Source organism: Pleuronectes platessa, chromosome 4 (assembly GCF_947347685.1).
Source record: "Pleuronectes platessa chromosome 4, fPlePla1.1, whole genome shotgun sequence".
Lineage (NCBI taxonomy): Eukaryota > Metazoa > Chordata > Actinopteri > Pleuronectiformes > Pleuronectidae > Pleuronectes > Pleuronectes platessa.
In genome coordinates, this window is record NC_070629.1 from 21958327 (window position 1) to 21980409 (window position 22083).

The 22083-nt window shown below is 40.1% G+C and overlaps 1 protein-coding gene across 1 annotated transcript in view; it reads left to right on the forward strand.

Annotated features, from left to right (window-relative positions):
- Positions 1-22083, forward strand: part of ipo11 (importin 11) — a 103648-nt gene that overhangs the window by 71034 nt on the left and 10531 nt on the right. The window contains exons 25-29 of the mRNA XM_053420292.1: positions 25-120; positions 539-652; positions 978-1099; positions 7155-7250; positions 9212-9296. Of these exons, the coding sequence (XP_053276267.1) occupies positions 25-120; positions 539-652; positions 978-1099; positions 7155-7250; positions 9212-9296 (513 nt within the window). The remainder of the gene's footprint in view (positions 1-24; positions 121-538; positions 653-977; positions 1100-7154; positions 7251-9211; positions 9297-22083) is intronic.

The following is a 22083-nucleotide window of genomic DNA, read 5'->3' on the forward strand; positions in this document are numbered from 1 at the left end:
CTCCCTGTCTTTGTGTCTCTGCAGGTGGTGGAGATAGCTTTAAAGGTTAGCCCCATACTGGGAGCCCACATGTTCCAGCCCCTGCTGCCAGCTGTCTTTAGAGGAATCGTGGCCGGCGAGGTTAGTCTCACCTTTACACACTGCGCAAATCATCTCAAGTGGCACTATATAAAATGAAGGAACAAATGTTGTTTAATATTGTTTAAACGTTACAGTACTCTAAACTTTTTTTTCATGGTCTTATACCAAATATTTAAATACTTTAACCTTAAAAAAATTCCTTAAAACGAGACTGTCCCTCTCTGTTCCTCCACTTTGTCCCCCTGCCATTTTTATATAATTTTTTATGGCAAAAGAATATAATGGCATTTACTGAGCAATGCAGATTTCGGTCTTCCTTTGCCTTTCCAGGGTACTGCTGTGTCAGTGGGCCTATCTTTTCTGCCTCATCATGCTTTATGTAAGAGCATCTGCACATGAATATCTTTCTGCGTATGATTGTGTATTGTTTGTGTGTGTGTGTGTGTGTGTTTTGCAGAGATATCCCGTGGTGATGTCCACCTACCTTGGCATCATGGGCCGTGTCCTGCTCCAGAACTCCAGTTTCTTCTCCTCATTGCTCACCCAAATTGCCTCCGAGTGCAGCCAGGAGGTGAGACTCGACGTCTGCCCTTCATTTTCTGTCTCCTCAGCACACTCTTTTTAGCCATAACTGCTGTGCATGTTAAAAGGGACTCGTTCTGAACAAGGCTGAAAGTAATGAGCCTGAAATTAATGAGGAATTGCAATTGGCGATGTTTCCAAGCCCTTAAGTGAAGAGTCGCTTCTCGCTTCTTCTTGTGGAATCTAAACAATAGAGAAAGTCGAGAGTTATCGCTCTGAGTTGTGTCTCCATCATGCCAAAGTGTTTTGGTGATAGAGGATCAGAACGCTGTTTGTGTCGCCTCTTGTATCCATCTCCTGTCTGTCCTCATCAGATGGGCCAGTTGCTGGGCACCGTGATAGAGATGTGGGTCGACCGCATGGACAACATCACTCAGCCAGAAAGGAGGAAGCTGTCGTCGCTGGCTCTGCTTTCCCTTCTACCATCTGACAACAGGTGAGAAACATTTGTGCTCAGATAGAATCAACCCCTATCCATCAGTCCTGCTAACGTCAGGGCACATTGAGGAATCTGAGAAGACGTAAGTGACATATGATTTATTCAGCTCTTGTTATAGATAGGAACCTTGTGTTAATAACATCAGACAATATAAGTTCTTGTTAAAAATATATGTTGGAAATGAGGAACGTTTGCTCTACAGTGACAAAAGCTCTGTCACAGTGGCACAACATACACATACTGTCTATGCACAGTTCAGGCGGTCAGTGGTGTTATCAGACTGAGTTTCAAAACAAGTGATGACACACAGTTTTACATACAAACTTACAAACATGTTCTTCTATCGAGCTTTTACTTTATCTTCACAGGAGTGTGACAGGAGGAGTACAGAAAAAAAAAAGATGTTTCTGCTCCTCTTCACTCGCCATCAAAAGTTTCCTCTCTTCATTTTCCAAGTCAAACTTCTCTTGAAGTGGTTCAAAGGGAGTCAGTGTGGGTTTTAATGATAAACTTTACTTGTGATGTCCCGTCTTGACTGTATGGCGGTGCTTGTTCTTATCAAGATTTTGGGAAACTCAGTATTCTGCAGTCCAGATATGGCAATCATAGATGGAGACAGGCATGAAATCCTTTGTAAAGTCCCCCCTCTCTTGGTTGTGGAAGAGCAGTTGAATTTGACAGGCCCGTCTTGTTGAGTGCTGCATGACAAATCAACTTTCTCATATAACATCTCTACTAAAGTAGGAAGGGGGTCTGTATATTGTCCTACCCGAAATATCATCTAATATTTTTTCTCTTACTATACAGCAAAGCATCTAACGATCAGTTGAGATCGTGGGCAGTCAAAATACTGTGTCTTACCGGTGTTGAGCAATCAACCATTTAGCTGATAAATATATTTTTTTAGGGAATTTTGCAATCATCTGTGATTTATTTTAATTGCAATCATATAACATAGCTGATTGTCTTTTGTGTGTATCAGGATATTTTTATTAGTTCAAGATATTTTCTTTCTCTGAGATTTTACCTGTTGCTGGATAATATTTGTCATTACATATTTTTCATTTCTGACTCTCTAATGTTCCCAGATCTTTGTTTTGAAATCGGTCTCTTGTCATTATGGCAGATTTTTGATCTATTTGGCAAATTTGTCTTTTGTGTTACACTACAACATATCTCATTCATGGATACTTTTCTGTCTTCATGTGACTTTATGATTAGTTTATGAGTCTTTTTTCTTTTAAAATTATTTAAAATTTGAAAAAACCTTAGCAGCACCAATTGTTACGCAGTCCAAGGGCACTAGAATGTTTCATTTTGTATTTAACATGCATAACCATGAGGCCATTTTCCCAGAAGACTGCTTTAGTCATCAGAACCTCTTGTTCAGCCGTTACAGTTACTCATCGCTGACAGTTTGCTTTCAATGGCAAAGCTTCTGTAATGAAATGCCAATACTCAACAAGAGTATGAACTTTAGTAATTAAATATGTACATCTTTATCGGCTGGATCTGCTGCGCTCACACTTTATCTGATCATCATTGTGACAGTGTTTTCTCAAAGCTTCTATATCGTGAGAGATCAGTCGTTGCTCTGCCAGAGTTTTTGTCTCTTCAAAGTATTGATTATTGTATTGACTCAAAATCTTTGATTCGATTTTTTTTAATTGTTTAACTTGAAAGAGGGTTACAAATTAAGTTTCCCAGCTAATAAAGATTAGGACTTTATGCATTTCAACATACCTGACTGTAGAATTAATACATGCATAGTCACAAGTGTGCATTTCTATTTTTACCCAAACTAATGTTCACTACTAAATCAAGCTTCTCCCTTTTGAGATAACTATTGGTTTTTAATTATTGCTTTTATTCACACATATACTTTTGGAAGACTGGTTTTGAATTCCTAATTGTTTGTCAGTAAGGGTCAGTCCTCAGTGCTGTCACAAAAATATTTCTCCCTTTAATTAGAAGCTTTGATTTGAAGTTAAAACCCTGTGGCTTCAATTTAATAATGAAAACCTTGAAACCAAATTGAAGAATTTTTTAACCCCATCTTCTTCAATCGAAAATCACTGAGGCTCAACACTATTGAATGTACAAGCTCAGCTGGAATGTTGCTGTCTTTTTATACCTTCATACTGGAAACAGGGGCCAGAGGCGTCATGTTCATGCCTATCCTCGTGAATGCATTACGTCTGAATGGCTTCAGGGGAATTAGTACAAACGTTCACTTGGCCTCAAGGAGGAACTCATGAGATTTTGCTCGTCAAAGGTCAAAGACACTGACTGCAACATCTTGGGAAAGCTCAAAAGAAATCCCTTCAAATTAAGAACAAACGTCTTTTGATCGTGATCACAAGAAAGGAAGTCCTTACAAGGGGGTATTTCATTATATTTGGCTTATATTGCATCACTGACACTCAAGGATCAAGTGATTTCAATCTGATGGTCAAAGGTCTTTGCATTTTTTTGAGACAAAAAAATCAGGAATGCAGAGTTTGTAGCTTCACATGATTGTCATGTGACATTGCTCTCTGTCAGTCCTCTGCAAAAACAGTCCTTGTAACAAAAACAGCATATTTAATAAAAGTTATTCTTTGGAAACAAAAAACTTTAGAAACACTTAATACCTATTTAAGTTTCTACTACGTATATGAGTAGACATAGAAGTCAACTGCACCTGGACAGGTTGGTGGAGGCTTACAACCATTGGTTTAAGAACATTAAATCATGAGGAAGTATAACAGCAGTCTGCCACTACTACTACTTCTTTAGGTTGAAAGATTTTGCCAGAGACAGTAAATCTGTATATGCCACTGAACACAGAAGAAAATCATGATACTGCTTGATGATAAATTCACTGCTGGATGAAAAAAAAAAAAAAACTGTGGGTCAGAAATTCTCTCAGAAAATGTCGCCCCTTCACTGGTCGATGTTTCATGCATCCCTGCAGCTGCCTCTTATCTTTGTAGGGAGGACCACACAGAGACTATTGCTGTGACCAGTGTGTCTTTCTATTTAACCCGTCGGCTTTCAGATACATTTTTTTTACATGACACTGATTTGACTGACAAGCATGAAGCAGCGGCACAAGTCATGGATTAGAAAATAATCACTGTAGAGATGTTAGGGCTGGACAGAAATTGAATTGACAGACATGTTTTAACGGGTAATAAGTCATCTTTAAAACGTTGCCAGCATTCAGTTGTTGCTATGTCTGCTAGTTTGAGACTTTTATTAGACAGTCGGGATGAATTTACATGCCTCTCCCAAATATGAAATGTTCCAGATTAACAACTATTAAAAATGGACCTGCCTCGGCTTTTCATTCTTTATTTTTCAGTCAATCTAAAAAGCCTGAAGTATTTATTTGCCTCCTCTCCTTGATGCTGGAGCTCAGATATACTAGTACACAGTGCTTATTCATGTCTGTGTAAGGAAACCGGTACAGGTCCCAGAACACAGTGCAGAAAACAACATGCTATGGGGCTTACAGGCCTCAATTTGAAATAGTGTTATAATAATCATTTGAAATAAATTCTAAATACTCCCCTCAATACATGCAAATGCCCAGAACACCAAATGTTTAACTTGAATTTTACACTCCTCTCCCAAATGTGAAATGTTCCCGATGAACAACTATTAAAAATGTACCTGCCTCAGTTTTTCATTCTTTGTGTTTCAGACAATCAAAAAACAGCTGAAGTATTTATTTGCCTCCTCTGATTTATGCTGGAGCTCAGATATACTAGTAAGCAGTTCTTATTCATCTGGAAATAACTTGCTGTGGGGCCTACAGGCCTCAATTTGAAATAGTGTTATGAAAATAATTAATAAATAATTTAAACTACTCCACTCATTACATGCAAATGCCCAGAACGCCACAGGTTTAACTGTACTGCAATTTCTCACCACATCTATGACACACTGGAAGATGATAATATTGTACCGGTCATTGCTCAGCACTAGAACTTTATGTGCTCCTCAACCTTACGTAAGGGACTGGATTGAATTCAGAGGCGAGTCCAGTACGATTCCGAAGGAGTGAATCTAATAAGGTGAATGTGTGCAGAGCGGCAGCTGTAGAAGCAGATGTAGTTCAGTCGAGAAATTCCACATGGCACTCAGCACTTGATATAGGAATGTTATTGACGGCAGCAAATGGCTCCTTCAATTCATCTGGGATCCCCCCCCCCCCCCCCCTCTCCAGAGTCTCTGTACTTTCTGTAGGCTGGAATGAGGCTGTCAGTGTCAAAGCGCTGACGTCAACACTAGTCTCTTAATATATAATAATATAATATACATGAACCTTGTTAGCTGCTGCCACAATAGATTCCCGCTGTGTGTGGAATGTGTCGCTGTTGCCATCAAGCCTTGTTTACTAGAAGTATCCTGTGACTCGTATTCTAGAATAGGAGCAAATTCTGATTAACTGGCTATCATTTACATTTCTACTCAGCAGTTGCACATCTGATCTGACTTCAGGTGGTTTTGGCAGGTTTCATTATTTTGTCTTTAAACATGATTGTTGCCATTACTCAAACAAAAGCCTGTTGTACCTGTCACCCTCTATGCTGGATTGTCCAGGTCAGACATGTTTACAAAAAAAGGGAAAATGTCCAGAACATTGGGACAAATAGAGCAGGCAGGAGGACATATTCAATATCACAGTGCAATTCACGTTTTTGCTAATGGCACATTAAAACCGTTGATTCAAAAAGCTTTTGAATGTTTTACATTTTTTTTTACATCTTCAGTGTTCACATGTATTACACATCTTTTCCATCCTGAGATATTTCTATTATATTTGTTCTTTTCAATCATGCATCCGTCGGGGTTTGAGACGTCATCAGCACACCCACTCATTCGCTGTAAATTTTCTGGCCATTTTCCTGCTGTGTTCTCACATGTGGTCACTCGCATAACATCGACGTTTGTGTTTCACTTAAAGGCCCTTAGGATAATGTCAGGAAAATATCCAGAGCACATGGTATATGTGAGAGGAGCTTATTTCAGTCTTGATGAGTACATACTTAACCAGTTTAAATGGAAAAGATTCTCCATATGAGAAAAATCTATATTTATTGGCTGCATATGTGTCTGCCAGGCACTGATCTTCCATTCCGTTTGCCAGACTTCATGCTCAGTGAACTGCCCGAGGTCTATCTCACCATGTACCTGAACCGACAAGCTTTGATGCTTCAGTGCCTAAAACGCACACATACTCACACTTTGTGCTGTTTCCCTGCCCACTCTTTATTCCTACTGTCATGGGAGACTCCCACTTCTTTCTCAGTGCTTAAAGAATGACTCAAATAATTTATCAATGACTGCGGCTCATGTCAAATCCGGCTGGTGGGTGTTGTGAGCATGCATATTTTAAAGGTCTCAGGTTCAAGCAGCCAGAGGAGCTCTATAGTATCTGAAAATAATCACCATAGTGGCTGTGGAGAAAAAAAGATTCAACCCACCAGGCTTTGTTTAAAGACAATACGCCTCAGTTATTTTTTAATATTTGCTTCGAGACAATAAAACTATCATTACAGCAGGAAAGTCACTCTGTCCGATGTGATTGATTATTGCAATAGCAGCGGGTTGTTTTTTTTTGGTAAGCACATAAAAACCGAAAAATGTTTTCAGTGCACTGCACCCACATTATTGTTATTTCTATTTTGATTACCCTTCCTTTCTGTTTGAGCTTCGCTGCAGTAAAAGGTTCTTACTAAGTGAAGGGATAGAAAGTGGTTGTTAATTCCAAAAGCCAAAGGTGAAACGGTGATGCAGGGATGCACAATCTGGACATGGGTCCAGTAATGTCACTTGATTGATACACCGGATACTCTCTCCTCTGGGTGGCCTTGTGTTTCTTTGACAGACACTTCATCAGGATTAAACCTGCACCGGTGCACACTGTTGTCATGTTGCTCTGTATGACCGTTTGCTCCCTGGGACAAACTCCCACCTCTCATCCTGTCTCATTCAAACTCAAAGCCGGTGAATCATATTCTCATTGCTAATGAGTCTGTGTCGTCTGTGTGTGTTTGATCAGTGTGATCCAGGACAAGTTCTGCGGCATCATCAACATCTCCGTCGAGGCGCTGCATGATGTCATGACAGAAGATACCGAAACAAGCACCTACAAAGAGTAAGTATGCAGGAGAAAGGCCAAAGCTACAAGGACATAACATTTATAAATTACTTTGTATGTTTGTAATTTGGACAAATTTCCCACACGATGTTTGAAAATCTTTGAAATATTTGTTTTGAAAGCTTGAATTTATCAACGACAACGCCAAAAGTTTGTGGAATGAACCTCTCGCTTATGACAAATCAAAGTGGAGGAGAGGCTGGCGTGGAGCCGTGGCCCAGGACACATTTCCTCAGATAAATAATGGCCTGTGAAATGGCCCTTCGACACTGTCTCACTATGGAAGGAGACATTAACACACACAGCCGCCCTTCGACACTTACTCTGCCCCATCACTCTGCCCCCTCGCTCCCTGCCCCGGTAACATCGAACCCATTTCTCAGAAGATGTTAACCTGCGTGCAGACTCTCCTTTTCCCTGCTGTCGAAAACACTTAGCGCCCTGCTAAGACGTGCCAGTGTGAAATGAATGGCAAATTTGTGTAGAAAGGTTAGTGTAAGTGTTTCTTTATTTGCAGGAGACGTGTTGAATTGTTTTGGTTCCCTGCTGAGCTTCATACGGAGCAAAAACATGTCTGTGGATTTACTATTTGTTAAGGCAACAAAGTGAGACGGGTAGCAGTGGGTAATGTAATCCTCCTGCCTGTGTTTAAAAGATTAAGCAATGTTTAAAATTAAAACTGACTCCTTTTATTCCTCCATTCTCGTAAGTGGTCCTGCGTTGTTCTGGTATGGTGTGGCATAAGAATGAAAGTGAAACCGAATGACAATTGGAAATTAAGTGCAGCGTGAAAGTACAGTGTCAAAATTGTATTCCTTTCTATTGTACTGAACTCTCCGAGGACAATACATTATATTTGATTATTAAATCTAAATGACTGGTAAATGAGAGTTTCATTTGCAGCACAGAACATTTTAAACGGGAAAGACAAAACAGCCGTATGTGGATCTTTGTTATTTTGGCCTAAAATGTGACTTAGTCTCACCACCGTGTTATGTGTCACAAAAGTTAGTTTAAATCTGCACCATCTGTTTTTGGGCCCTTGGGGACAACAGAAACGAGCTCCGATCATAAAATTGACTTTTTAAAATTAACCTTTAAATTTCAGAGCCATAACTTTGTGGACAACCATTGCTTATTTATTGATCAAGCAGGAAAGGAGCATCATTATCTTTCATTTTGAGTCGAGTTTCAGGCCACTTCAAATATTCAAACTTTCCCAACTCTTGAAAATATCCATCTCTTCAGCTGCTTACTGCCCAATTATTTTTAGTGTAGTTGCTATGTCTGTCTGTTTTCTGTTCTCCTTATAGTTATATTTCTGTAAAACCAAACGGCAACACATCTATTTTATACGAAATAGTTTATTCTATTAAATTATCTCATGAGCACGTCAGAGATATCTCAATGCAGAAAAAAAAGTGATTCAGATTTACATTTAAACTTACCTGAGTTTTTTCCCTGCTGTGGCAGACATGAGAAACATGAGAACCGAGAGAATTAACAGCGAACTTGTCTGACAGATGTTTAAACAAGGAGAAAAACAGTGCTACATAGCTCTGTGAGATCTGTGTGTAAATTAATAACCGATTGAAATTCCGATCATAAATTATCAAAAGCTGACACGAGAAAGCCAGGTAATATGAAATTGAAGATTCCTCCCATTCCTCACCTCCACTCACAATGAGCACAAAGTAAGAAGGACAAAAAAAATGAAAGACCATACACAGACTCTGGACTGGGCACAAAGGTTTCTCCTGTAATTCTCTCTTCGTGCATATCATCAACCAATATGAACAGCAGTCGGTGCCGTGCACAGAAGAGCCAGCGGGTTCAACCTTTTGTCTTTTTTTTCCTGTACCTTCGCGTGTGCTGCTGATCTTGTCCTGAAATTGTCTCCTACTGTGCCGGTTTATGTGCGCTTATTAATATTGAGTTGAATATGATTGTGTTTGCAGCTGCATGTTGATGAGTCATTTCGAGGAGCCCAAGCTAAGTGATGATGAGGAGCCACCAACCGAACAGGACAAGAGGAAGAAACTGGTGAGTCAGACCAAAACATTTTCATCTTGTCCTGTTGTCATTTAGATATTTTTTGAAAAGGAGTAATATAATGTTCTCTTTTCATTTTACCGAGTTCTCTCTCTCCTTGTCCTTTGATGTCAAAAATAATATCTGCCCCCTCCCTTGTGATTCTCTTTTTGCCACATCGTCTCTTATGATACAAGATTTAAAAAGAAAGGACAATACAATTAGGAGGCCAGAGAAAATGTACAAGCAAAAATAAATGTGATCATTCAATGCACTCCTTAGTCCGGGAACAATTCCGATGTACCTGTCAGCTGCTGCAGCTTTTCAGTCCGAGCGCCATCTAATCACATAAGCACAGCTGCTGGCATGTGTGTGTCATAGATGCATGCTGCGAGTCGCTTTATGTAAGCATAGATATTGTCGAGCATCCATAAATGGCATATAGGTGTGGGATGCATACCATTTCAACAGTGTGGATGTATATACATGTAGGTGCATAGTGTCTTTGGAGGCTCTGAAATTGTAAACACTCTTTAACATTGTAAACAATGTTGTTTTATTATGATGTTGGTGTCTCTTGCTGTGTCGTCTCCTCCAAATGAGTGCCTTCGCAAAATTAACAAATTAGATATAATTTGGGTTTGAATGAAGAAATGCAGCTGTATTTATTACCTACTGTGACTGTGTGAGTGTGTTGTGTTTGTGTGTGTTTTTGTATATTTGCTGGGCAGTATCCCACTGTACTTATCACCTCAGCCCAGACCCCAACTTCTTGCTCCAGGGAATAGAGAAGAGGAGACTTAAAGTCGCACCTCTCTCTGTTTTTCAGTGTGGGGGGGTGTGTGTTTGCACTCTGGTATGTGCATGAATCCACGTGCGCGAGTGGATGGCGTGCCCACGTGAGACGGTTTTGAGTTAGAGGAGAAAGTTAATGAGGAAGGAGACCTGTGACATTTATTGACTCCAGTTTGGCTTCCTTCTGGCGGCTGTCCTTGGCAGGTGTGTGAATATTTGTGTTAAAGTGTTCATGTGCATCAAAGAATGTGTGTTTGTGTCGGTGTGAAAGAGCGAGACAGACCATTTTCATAAAAGAACGCTTCGTGCATCAATGCCTCACTTTGATTAATTTATTCAGACAGTGGCCTGCCAATGCATCGTATGGGATGAAAACATATAAAGCAACCTCATCCACATTGCTAATTATGTTTAAGGGGGCACTTGCACTTGGTTGCATTTAACTTTGTTTAGTCAGCTTTCATCAGGACCTGGCGTGTGTGTCCACCATCTGCAGGGTGAGCTGTAGGGGTCCACGGCATTGCCGGTCAGGCAGCAGGTGAAGGCATCGCTGCGAAAAAACTGCAACTTGAGATGGAAAAAGTCACATGTCCGTATATGACAGTGCTTGAGGTGATGGAGGAGGTGAAGCAATACTAAAGAAGGAAACAGCAGGTGGACTCACCTCTATACACAGCACTGGTCCTGATACGCCCCCCGACAGAGACTGGAATCTGTCCAGCTCCTTCCCAAGGCAGGTGTGTGTAGACGGTCACGAGTCCTGCTATACTTGGCTTCTCTTTCACTGCAGTGCGAGTGAATAATTAAGGACACCAGAGCTTACTCACTTACAGGCTGTAATTCACTAAATATCAAAGTGAGACGTGTCGTACTCGATACAGAGGCTGTTCAATGTAGATGCCAGTGTTGGCTTACTGCGGATATATCCATATAGATGTGGTATATCCATACTGATGTCCCTGATGCAGATGCTGCTCCTGTGGTGACAAACAACACTTTCTGTATCTTGTAATTTATTTGTATATTTAGATTTGTCATTGTGTAGTCTTAACTTTTATGTGTGTGAATGAACACAACAGAGTTTTTAATCACCCCAGTACTGAGGATTTTGTTGTTTGACTTTGAAAAGTCCAGCTTAGTGCTTGTCTTGGTCACATTTGTTAAACAAAAAATTGCCTCAAAAGTTTGTTTTATAATCCTGCTGTCGTATATAAAGCAAAGAAAACAGAACCTCCTCGCTGAAGGTAATAAAACAGCCCAGTGAATCCAAAAATGTTTAATTCACACACACAACTAAGCTCTCTGCTTATGTAAACACAAGTTGTCCATAATTGAAAACCTTAGACGCCTTCAGCACCAACCCGACATGTCCCTTTTCTCCCTTTTCCCCTTCATCTGTCCTTATCATACTCCTTCACATTGGACGTGTGAACCACTGCTAATCAAGAAGTCTCATCACAGTTTCTCGGCCCGTAGGGGATATTTGTTTGACGTTGCTGTGTTGCCTCGCTGAATCTGATTTGCTGCTCCCTTTGGGACACCTGCATTCCTGCATAAAGGATAAATATAGATTGAATACAGGGAGAAAATGGAGAAATAATCACTATCACTGGTATTCACATCACTCATTCCGACGTTTTCCTCTCAGACAGTATTGTTATGTTGTATGTTGGGTGGTTTCTGTTTGCCTTGTATGTCCTGTTTGTAGTTCTGACCTTGTCTGACTCTCATGAGGCACTGTGACAGTAATTTGCTTTTAAAAGGACAGAGACTCTGTCACAGCTCCCAGCGCTGCAGGAAGCATTGTTCTTTTTTTCATAGACTCATGAATAGGATGGACGTTTCCAGGGTAAAGCTCTTAAAAGTTGCCAACACATCTTAATGCATGTTTATGTAATCTGTTGTCGGACATCACAAATAAACTGTGATGTGTTGCTGAATCTGTAAGAAACAAAGTGGTTTTGCTATTCAGTGATATTAGAGATGACAAGGGGATATACGTGGGAGAGATGGGGCTTGATCTGAATCAGGTGTGGTCCATTGTGGTAAATGATTAAGATTAAGATGCATTTATTAGTCCCAAACACATGCACAGACATGCAAAGGCACACTCATGCAGGTAGGGAAATTTAACTTCTGCTTTTGACCCATCTGGTGCAGGACACACAGAGCAGTGAGCGACCATGTACGGCGCTCGGGGAGCAGATGTTGGGGGAGTAAGGTGCCTTGCTCAGGGGCACTAGACAGGGTAGGGAGTCTCTTGGATTTTTGGACAGATCAATTCAGGTTCGTCTTCTGTTGTCTCTCCGTGGAGTCGAACCAGAGACGAACCAGAGACCTTCTCTGCCCATAGTCCAAGTTTCTGCCACTAGACCACCGCCTATCCAAAAGCTGGATTTCTTTTGAATCTTTATTCAATCATTCTATACATGTTCTGTTCAAATAGAATTGATTTACAACAATATTATTTAATTAACTTCTATTATTATTCACACATTAACCCAAGAAAGATAAATCGGCCTATGTATGTATATATTTATATGTTATTGTAAAAAGAAAAATCATCTCTAAGATGGTATTAAACTAGCCTGGATGCCAGACGAACTTAGCCCCCCCCACAACATTTTGGTCGGGCAGTTCGGTCTGGAGTCGCTCCATTGGGAAAAAATTATGGGGCGTGTTTCAACTGACCAGGAAGTAAAATTCCTCTTCGCTCAATTGGATAGACCTACAACCAATCAGAGCAACGTAGTATGTGACGTATGCTAAGCAACGCATTGTGAGTTATTTACTGGGTTCACACCGGACGCTTCAGCGCAGCGCCAAGCCTTAAATAACAGCTGGCTCCCATCCACTCCCATGTTAAAACTTTGTGCCGGTCACACCGGAGGCTGAAGCACCGCGAGGCAGCCTTGGCGCAGCGCGGTGCTTCAGCCTCCGGTGTGACTGGCACAAAGCCGTGCAGCGATCTACTGGATCAACGGGTGATATTATTAGCGCTGCCCGGCGGTCCAGCGTCGCTTCAGTGTCCGTTGTGAACAGCCAAGCGCCGGGGCGATAGGGATTAGCGCGGTGCTCTGGCGTCGCCTCCACGTTCTGTGTTCCTCTTTCAAAATGAATGCGCTGTCGATGTCTTCTAAAACAGACTCAATGGCAGCATCTACACATCTCAGCTCGCCAGCGGCAGGCATGTTTGTTGAAAACGAATTCAACCCAGGGGCACTGTGATGACGTGGTTGATTACGTTACCGTTGATCATCTGTCAATCATCGTATAAAGCCCGCCCTGACAATCTGATTGGCCCGGTCGGGCCATAATTTTTTCCCAATGGAGCGACTCCAGACCAAACTGCCCGACCAAATTGTTGTGGGCGGGGCTAAGTTCGTCTGGCATCCAGGCTAGTATTAAACCCTAATGACGAAGAAATGTGTTATAGGCTTGACATTTTCTGCAGTTTAATCATAAACTTACACATACAGCTAAATGTTCTGAACTTGAATGACAAATATTTTAAAATTAGATGTTAACATAAATGCACATATGCCCTGAAATGTTTATTCTGTGGTTGAAAAGTTTTTATTACTGACATGTCTGTTAAAAGCACATATCTGTCAATTCGTTATCAGCCACCAGATAAATTGGTTGTGCTCTGAATCTCGCGAATGAGAAAGAACTAGACTTCCTACCACTCAAGAGGAGTCCATCTCTTTCATGTCTGACTCTGTCTCTGCAGTAGCATGTGAAGGGTTGCTAATGTTACCAGCAGCAGCAGCTTTGGATGAGAGGCACAAACACTCTTTGTTCAGCCAGCGGTCTCATTTTCTTGACTTGTATCTGATGAAACAGACCTTAGAGTCATGTCATTGTTTACATTTGTGGGAATAGACCCGTAAAGACTGCCCTTTTTTTCTCGTTATTATGATGACGACATATTGATTACACCAGTTGCCAATGGACTTGACATTTAAGGGATAATACTAGTTTATAGTTGAAAATAACAGTGTTATTTTTTGTTGTATTTGTCAGCTCTACAGTTGTGTTCAGCACATCAACATCCAATAAAACCCATGTTCTGCTTGGAGATAGATTTCCACACATTTAATTGATACTTACTCCAGCAGGATGTGGTATGTCTGGTCTCATTTATGCAGATGAGACAACACTTCGGTTTTATTTGACAAACCTAGACAGCAGGTTAAGTGGTCCACCTTTAAGCATATGACGTGTCCTGCACAGCTCTGTCTTCTTCTCCTCTTCATCTATCATTTCAGTCAGAAATTGCCTCATCATTTTCTGATTTGTCCCTCACTTTGATCCGAGTGTTCCAGGCAGACTGGGTTAACTGACGCTGTGTTTGGGCCCCGGTACATAATGTATCATTAGATTCTTGTGCTTCATCTACAAGGTCAGCACCATCAAACAAGAAAAGGGATCAAAGACTTTCTCCACTGAGCACTAATGTGCTCCGTCTGTTGTGCTGCGTTAGCACACACCCACTTGAGTGTATTCCTTTTTCTTTTACTACACACAACACACATGTGGTATTGTGCTGCTACTGTTGTGAGTAGTTGCCAATAACTGATGAGAGAAATGGGAAAAAAAGAATGTACAAAGGTGCCCTATTCTTCATGTAGGAACAACTGGGATATGATTTGGGGGGGCCTAATCTGTCACAGCTGTTCTGCAGCAGCCCACGTGCCCGCCCACTTTTTAAATGTCCCATTTTGTGTTCTCTGTTTATTGTTAAATGCAGTTGCGATTTATTTGAACAGAATGCTCACTTCAGTCATTTATAGCATTTGTTCAAGATGTGTAACTGATGAGATTTTGGTTCCAGGCTATTACGCTAATGAGTTGGTTTCAGAGTTTGTGTGGTTTTTATTTTTCTGCGATTAGTGATGTTGATGGTGGGATATGATAGTATAATAAACATTAGTTTCACAGTTTGAACAGTTAAGAAGTATAGGTGATAGTGCTAATTTTAAATTTACAAAAAGTATACATATTGTGTTATGTATATTATGAGAGGCTGCAAAGTATACATATTGTGTTATGTATATTATGAGAGGCTGCAGCGCCAACTAAAAACTCCTTAGACCGCAATATAAAAGGGCTGGTGTGTTAAAAGAAAGTTTGATATACTTTCTTGACGAAATGAAAGATGTTCTTTACCATTTTAGCTTTAGATGTTGGGGATGACAAAATCAAATGTATGACAGTAAACATTCAAATCACTTTTACCATTACATTATTCTTTATTTCACCCATTCTAATCAAATGTAGTTGTAAAATACATGATGATAAATGAAAAATTACCACTTTCTGCCTAAATCTTAAGAAGAACAGTGGAAAAAATAAGCTTCTTGTGAAATTATTTCCCTTCCCTTAACAATATGAATTTCAACTATTTGGATAAGACTGAGAATCCGAATTGAAATATTCAAACTCCAGCGGGAAGTGTGCAGCATCACAAATATTTTGTCGACCTCTTGCCTCTGTAATCACCATTCAGTCAAGTTAAATTTCCAATTAGAAGACTTCCTCCGGTAAAACATTTACTGATGAAGAGTCTTTGAGAGGGCATCCTATTAAATGTTCATGTTTTTTAAATGTGAGAAGAGGAAGATACAGAGTTGTAACTATTACTTCCTTGTCCTGGGGCTTTTATTGCTCATAGGCAAAGGAAAATATTTTTCCAGAGCTTAATTAGTGATGAAATTGGACTTTATTTTTCATTATTTCGTGATAAGCAATCCAGCTTATTTAGTTACCTTAAACGGCAATCCCATTAAATATTCAATGTTTAACAAAGGAAACGATAGCAAAGTGTATTCATTTGATTATTACCCAGTAGCTATCAATGCTCGGAGTGGAACAAAAATGTTAAATGAGCTTTGATGAATTACCAATTAATCACAAAATCGTTTTTGTCATTCAACAGTTTATCATTATTCCATTTATAATGAACAATCAAACTGACTCCAGAGGTCCCTAAAGGTATATATTTGTAGGAAATGAGTTTCACTGTGATATCAATTCACTGTGTGCCACACAAAGCGTCAGTAATGAAGACTTGCCATTCCTGCTTTATTATTGCTCCTAGTCTCAAGCAGACCATCAGTGTCAGCATAATTTGGTTTTGTTGAATAACAGACCTCGCTGACTGTGTTATTTTGCACCACAAGATATAAAGATTCTCCTTTGTGCTGCTTCAGGCATACAGAGAGATCCAAATTAGTTTCCATCTCTGTCACTTCTCAGCTTTACGGCCATTTGTCCTGGAGACTGTTGGGAGTTGTAGGCTCTTAGAAGATGGCAGGATTGCAAATATGCTGCAATTAACCACTTCTTGAATTCACAAAGAAATGGAGCACAGAGATCGTTTATTTTAGTGGGTTACTCAGAGTCACAGTTTATTGCATAGACAGACTTTGATGGCTCTTCCCTGTGCATGAGTTATCAAGATTATACACCAGGCCTGGCATTTTGTCACTATATAAAAGTCTATGCTATAGTTGGGTATCAATGCAAAAGGAATGGGGTTCATATACAGTGTAAGCACTATTTCTTGTGTTCAGTATATGGATTCATCATTTCATTTATGAGTTGAATCAGTGCAGATTAAAAAGAAAGTTATTTGGACCATCATCTATAGAGAAATATTAATATGTTAAGTGAAAGTATAATAGATCAACCATATGCAAATATGTCTGTCACAAATCCCAAACCCCAGGATTGTTGGAGCTGTTAAGGTGAGCAGTCCCTGTCAATTTTTGTGGCTTAATTTTCAATCTAGCCACATCAAATTGTGCATGATCCTAAATATCATATTTTTCATCAGTCTCCTAAATAAATAAAATGTTTTTGATCAAGATCGATGAATTATTCTCTTGGAAATTGGTGAACTTCTATAAAAAAAACACTGGATTCATTCTTTTTTGGCCATTTCCTAATCTTCCCACCAAGTTTCATGGAAATCCAGTCAGTAGTTTTTTGCACATTCCTGCTCACGAATCAGCCAGTCAGTCAACCGGTCAGTCAACCGGTCAGTCAACCGGTCAGTCAACCGGTCAGTCAACCGGTCAGTCAACCAACCAGTCAACCAACCAGTCAACCAACCAGTCAACCAACCAATGGACAGGGGTGATTTAAAAAACACTCATTGGCAGAAGTAATGATGTTACAATAAGTTCACTCTGTAATGGATCTTCTGAGAGCACTCGTAATGTGTATTGGCTCAAACTCAAAGTCAGTCTGCCAACATTTCTGACATTCTAGAAATCCTGAGGACCCCTCCTCAAACCATTCCTCTAAACTCAATCTGGCAGAAAAAAGTCATAGGTTTCTTGCCCGCATTAGGATGGGAATTATTACACCTTTATCACTCTTAGTTGTTTGCAACCTCAAATTAGGCCAGCCTAGTTTAGCTCCTCTTCCACCTAAATAGAAATCAGCCAGAATATGTTTCCACGTCTGTGCTGGGGTGAAGGACTTTTAATGATCCTGAGTTAACTGAGTGTTCCTGAACATCTATCATTAGCGTTACCGTACTGATTAAGCTTTTCCATGGCAGCATCTTATTAAGACTGTAGCCTGCTGTTATAAAAGGCAGCCAGATATTAAAATGAAGAGCGTGCACTACAGGGAATGCTCGATTCATTTTCTCCACTTATGCCTCTGCCAGTCATGGTGTTTATGTTGCAGCTGTGCAGATCCGACCATCATGATGCAGCCAAAAGTGTGTGTAGTGTTTTCACCTGCCAGCTCTTTGGATTCATTGGGAGTTAATTAGTCAGATTCAAGTGATGATAATAATCGATCTTTGGACTGACGGTTCAGATTTTAAATTGATACTAATGCATCTTAATTACCGGTGTGAAGCTTTTTTCATTCTGCATGTGGCTCATTATAACCAATCACTGTGATTTTGATTGTGTGCTGGGAGCGATGTGATTCACACTGCTGCCCACGTTTCCTCACCCTCAACCCTGTTCATTCAAATTTACGGCTTGTCAGACAAGTGTAAAAAGTGATTGAAGTATTGGTATTTGCTCATGAGGGTTGGATTGATTTGATGAATCAAGTAAACCATTAACCATGATTGGCTGAGAGGAAAATGTTAATCTACATTACATCGACCGTTGGCATAATTCTGACACTTCAACAGATCTGGCTGGTGAGGGATCCAAACGTGTCAGGTACTCTTGATGCTGGGTGTAAAATCTTCCCTGCCTCTATAGGGGATATTAACTAACCTTAATTATTATGTATTTCTTATTACGTGAATATAATGTTTTAATAATGAGCTGACCATGTAAGCCTGGCACCTGCACAATAGATGTTGTGAAACAGAAATTCCACAGAGAGTGAGGTGTCCAGCAAAATGTAGAAAACTGTCACTGGGAGGATTACAGGCAACAAATACATCTGGCTCAGGTTTGAAAAATTACTTCTAAGCATTCCCCAGTTAAGTTTCTTTTTCAAAGTAAGTTGGAATTGTACCAAACAGCAATTTAAACATTTGCATCTAAAACTACAAAGCAGAAGTATGATGGAAAATCAATAAATTGATTTAGCCGGACAACACATAAAATGTTTTTAGGTGATTCTCGGTCTGTATTATGAATTGGCGAGATCTGTGTAAGCTTATCAGACATATACTGTATTCTCTGTCTGACACTTCATATCAGACAGATTCTCTGTGGAATCAGAGACATTTTTATTTTTACCATTAACCCTTTAGGACCTAAGGTGCCCAATGAAAACACACTCTAAAACATGATCATTGTTTGAAACAACCCCCTTAAACCTGAGGGTTTTCTGCAGAGCTGAAGAACAAATAAACTTTATTTTTCTCAGCTCCTCATGCAGATGGAGACATGAAATATAAAAAAAACAGTTAGTAGATTAAACACTTCGCTTCCATTGTAAATCCTCCCTTTTCCCTGTATTCATTAAAAAAGTGTTATCTCCTCCTCCTTCTCCTCCTCCTCCTCCTCAAACATGTCTCTTACTGACTGAGCCTTGGTCAGCAAGCACATCATCTGGATCCGTTTATCAATGGTTACATCAGGGAACCACTGCTGTACTCTGCTTCAGTACTTCTCCCCTCCTTCAGATCGTCAGCCAGTGTCTGATATGTACGCATCTTGCATCATATAAAAGTCAAACTTGAAGAAGGATGCACCCGCTCTTACAATTATTTACACATGTATGTTGCATCAGGCAATAACTGATCTTTTTGGTTTATATAGGTGACAAATACAATAAGGCGGAAGGAAGGAAGTTGTATTATTCAAGACTAATCTTATTTCTTGATATGAAAAGATGACTCATCTCTACACTGGGAGAGACGTGTATTCAGTCAGGCATGTTTGCTTTTCTGTGTGTAGCTCACCAAGATAATGCAGATAGAGGCATTGAGATCAGCATGACAACAAATAATGTGAATTGTCTTTAAAGCAAGAATGAAAATGCTCGATCAATCTGCATTTGTCTATAGATTAGTATGAGCGATTGTTATAATTTGTGTTGTTCACAGCTGCCTCACACCGTAGGAACATTTTCTCCTTCAGTTCATCAAACGCCTGCAGCCGTCTGAAGGCAGCAGGGACACGCTGATAAATCTGTTGATACATTTTCACCCACTGGCTTGACAAGTGCTGCATCAGAGCACAGAGTCGTTATGCCCGGCCGTCCGCCGTGTTTACTTTCATTAAATAAGGTGCAACTGACACGAAGCTGCTGCAAAATCAGGGCGTACAATAATACACACGTTATGCCTGATTGGCATTTCATGTTTTATTCTTAAAACCCATTATGGGAAAAATACTGTCTTGTCACATTTTACGTAACGATTGCAAGTGTTTATGATTAGAGCTTGAGTGAAATACTAATATTCATCAAGGTTTTTAATTAGTGTTGTGAGGTGTTCAATGTATCAACGTTAGGGATTTTCTCGTTGAGCTGTTGTCATCGTGCATCACTGTGATCGGCGCAGCTGTTTGAAAGCTGTGAGATGTGACTGCCTCTGGTTGAATTTATTCACACACCTGCCGATTTATATTTACCATACAATTTTTTCCCCGCGCTGCTGCACCTACATGAACCATAATAGCAGGTACACACTGAAATGCCCACACAGCCTGTGCACATAACGTTTTGCACTTGCCCTTTTGAAATAAATGCTGTACACAACACAGAAATGAAAGCTTGTCCAACATGTCACAGACGCTGTATGTTCACAAGGCTCAAAATACTAACGTGAATTCTGCTCCAAGTTGGTTGTAGCAGCTTCTCACAAATGCTCACCGACTGTAATCTCCCACTCAGAAGTCTCATTTTGCAAATTGGTCTTTCAGTGCCTGCCAAGATGGCAAAGTAGATTTCACACAGGATGTCACATTTCACTGTTTGACCCAGCTTGGAGCTCCACGCCTCCATTCCGAGAGTCGCAGCCAAATCCACTAGAGCACTGAGGAGGTTTGCATTTACAAGTAAAATAAAAGGGTTGTTTCAAATTGCCAAGATGATTTATGAGCCTGTATTTTATCCAGACAATAACGACCATCCTACAGGTTCTTACATTGCATCCCTCGTCCTCAAACTAATTTAATTTAATTTGACTCAATGTAAAGGTGGCAGAGTTTAAGAAAGTTAACTTTGTGTCCTGCGTGGAATCACAGAGACAATTATCTTAAAGGAAAAAGTGTCGTAAACATCATGGAGCTTAGGTTTTCATTTATTTTACTGTAGCAAAGAATGGTTCACTTTATCTGACCACGTTAATTTCCATATGAATCAAAAAAGTTGTTCAACTGAGCAATTGCGACTGATCTGGTTAGTAGTTGACTAAACTAGTCAGAAGATGCATGAGATGTATGAGAAAAGAAACCCACTTCAACAGTCAAAAAATAACCTCTCACTTGACTTTGTATCAAAATTCAGCTTTATTTATATCCAGTGAGGATTGGTTGCCTCCCTCACTTCCACCCATGTGTTCGGTAGTATATGCAGCCTTATGACAAACTACCACAGGGCTCTAACTTTTACGCCCTCATGTATAATACTAATTATAGTATTACACTGTGCCGCCTCATTTGGTGAGGAAATTGCTGCAATTAAGTTCTAATGTTCTAATCCTCCCTCTAAGTCAAGAGACCATGACCCAATGGAATCCCAGAAAATGGGAGAAGGTGTGTGTTTGTGTGTTGGAGGACTTGGCTTCCTGTTGTTGACCTTGTTTCTCACACTCTTGCACCATCTCTCCTATGAAATTACACCTTTTTAAATTTAGTGTTGCTGTCTGCTTGTTGTATGGTTGATCAGTCTTTGTCCCTGAATATGATAACGGTGAAGAATGAAAATGACCTCAGCTCACTGTGTTTGGTGTCTCTTCTTTGTCGTCAGTGCAGCTTAGGACCCACTTGTTATTTAGACCATGTCAATTAGTAAAAAATGATTTTGTTCATACATCGAAATACTTTACATCCACTCTAGCATTTTCAGTGTTTTTGCTTGTGACAATGAAGGACGCCGACATTTCCATCATGCGCTGTAAGCAGTTGATCAATCACAGCAGAGACGGCCAGATGGCCAATCAGAGAAGACCGGGTTGAATCAGGAGGGGGGCCTAAAAGAGTCAGGAGCTTAAACCTGCATAACTTGCTGCAGGCAGTATGAGGAAAGTACTGCTTTCTCTGAACATAGAGCACGTCAATGTTTTCAAGTCAGAACCCAAATTAATATTATTAACCCCAAAACATGTGGGCCAAACACGATCTTTGAATAAATCTCTGATAATGAATCAAACCAGTTTCCAATTGCCACAGTAAAAGAGAAGTTATGTTTACAAATCTGCTTCTGTGCGCAGGAAGTTTTGTCCATCGTCTTCTTAACATTTGAAATCTAATATAAGTAAATAAGCACTCACATAGGGCTGTAAATAATGCTTAGGAGAATTAGCTTTATCACAAATATAACAGCGTCCTTCAGGAAGGACAGT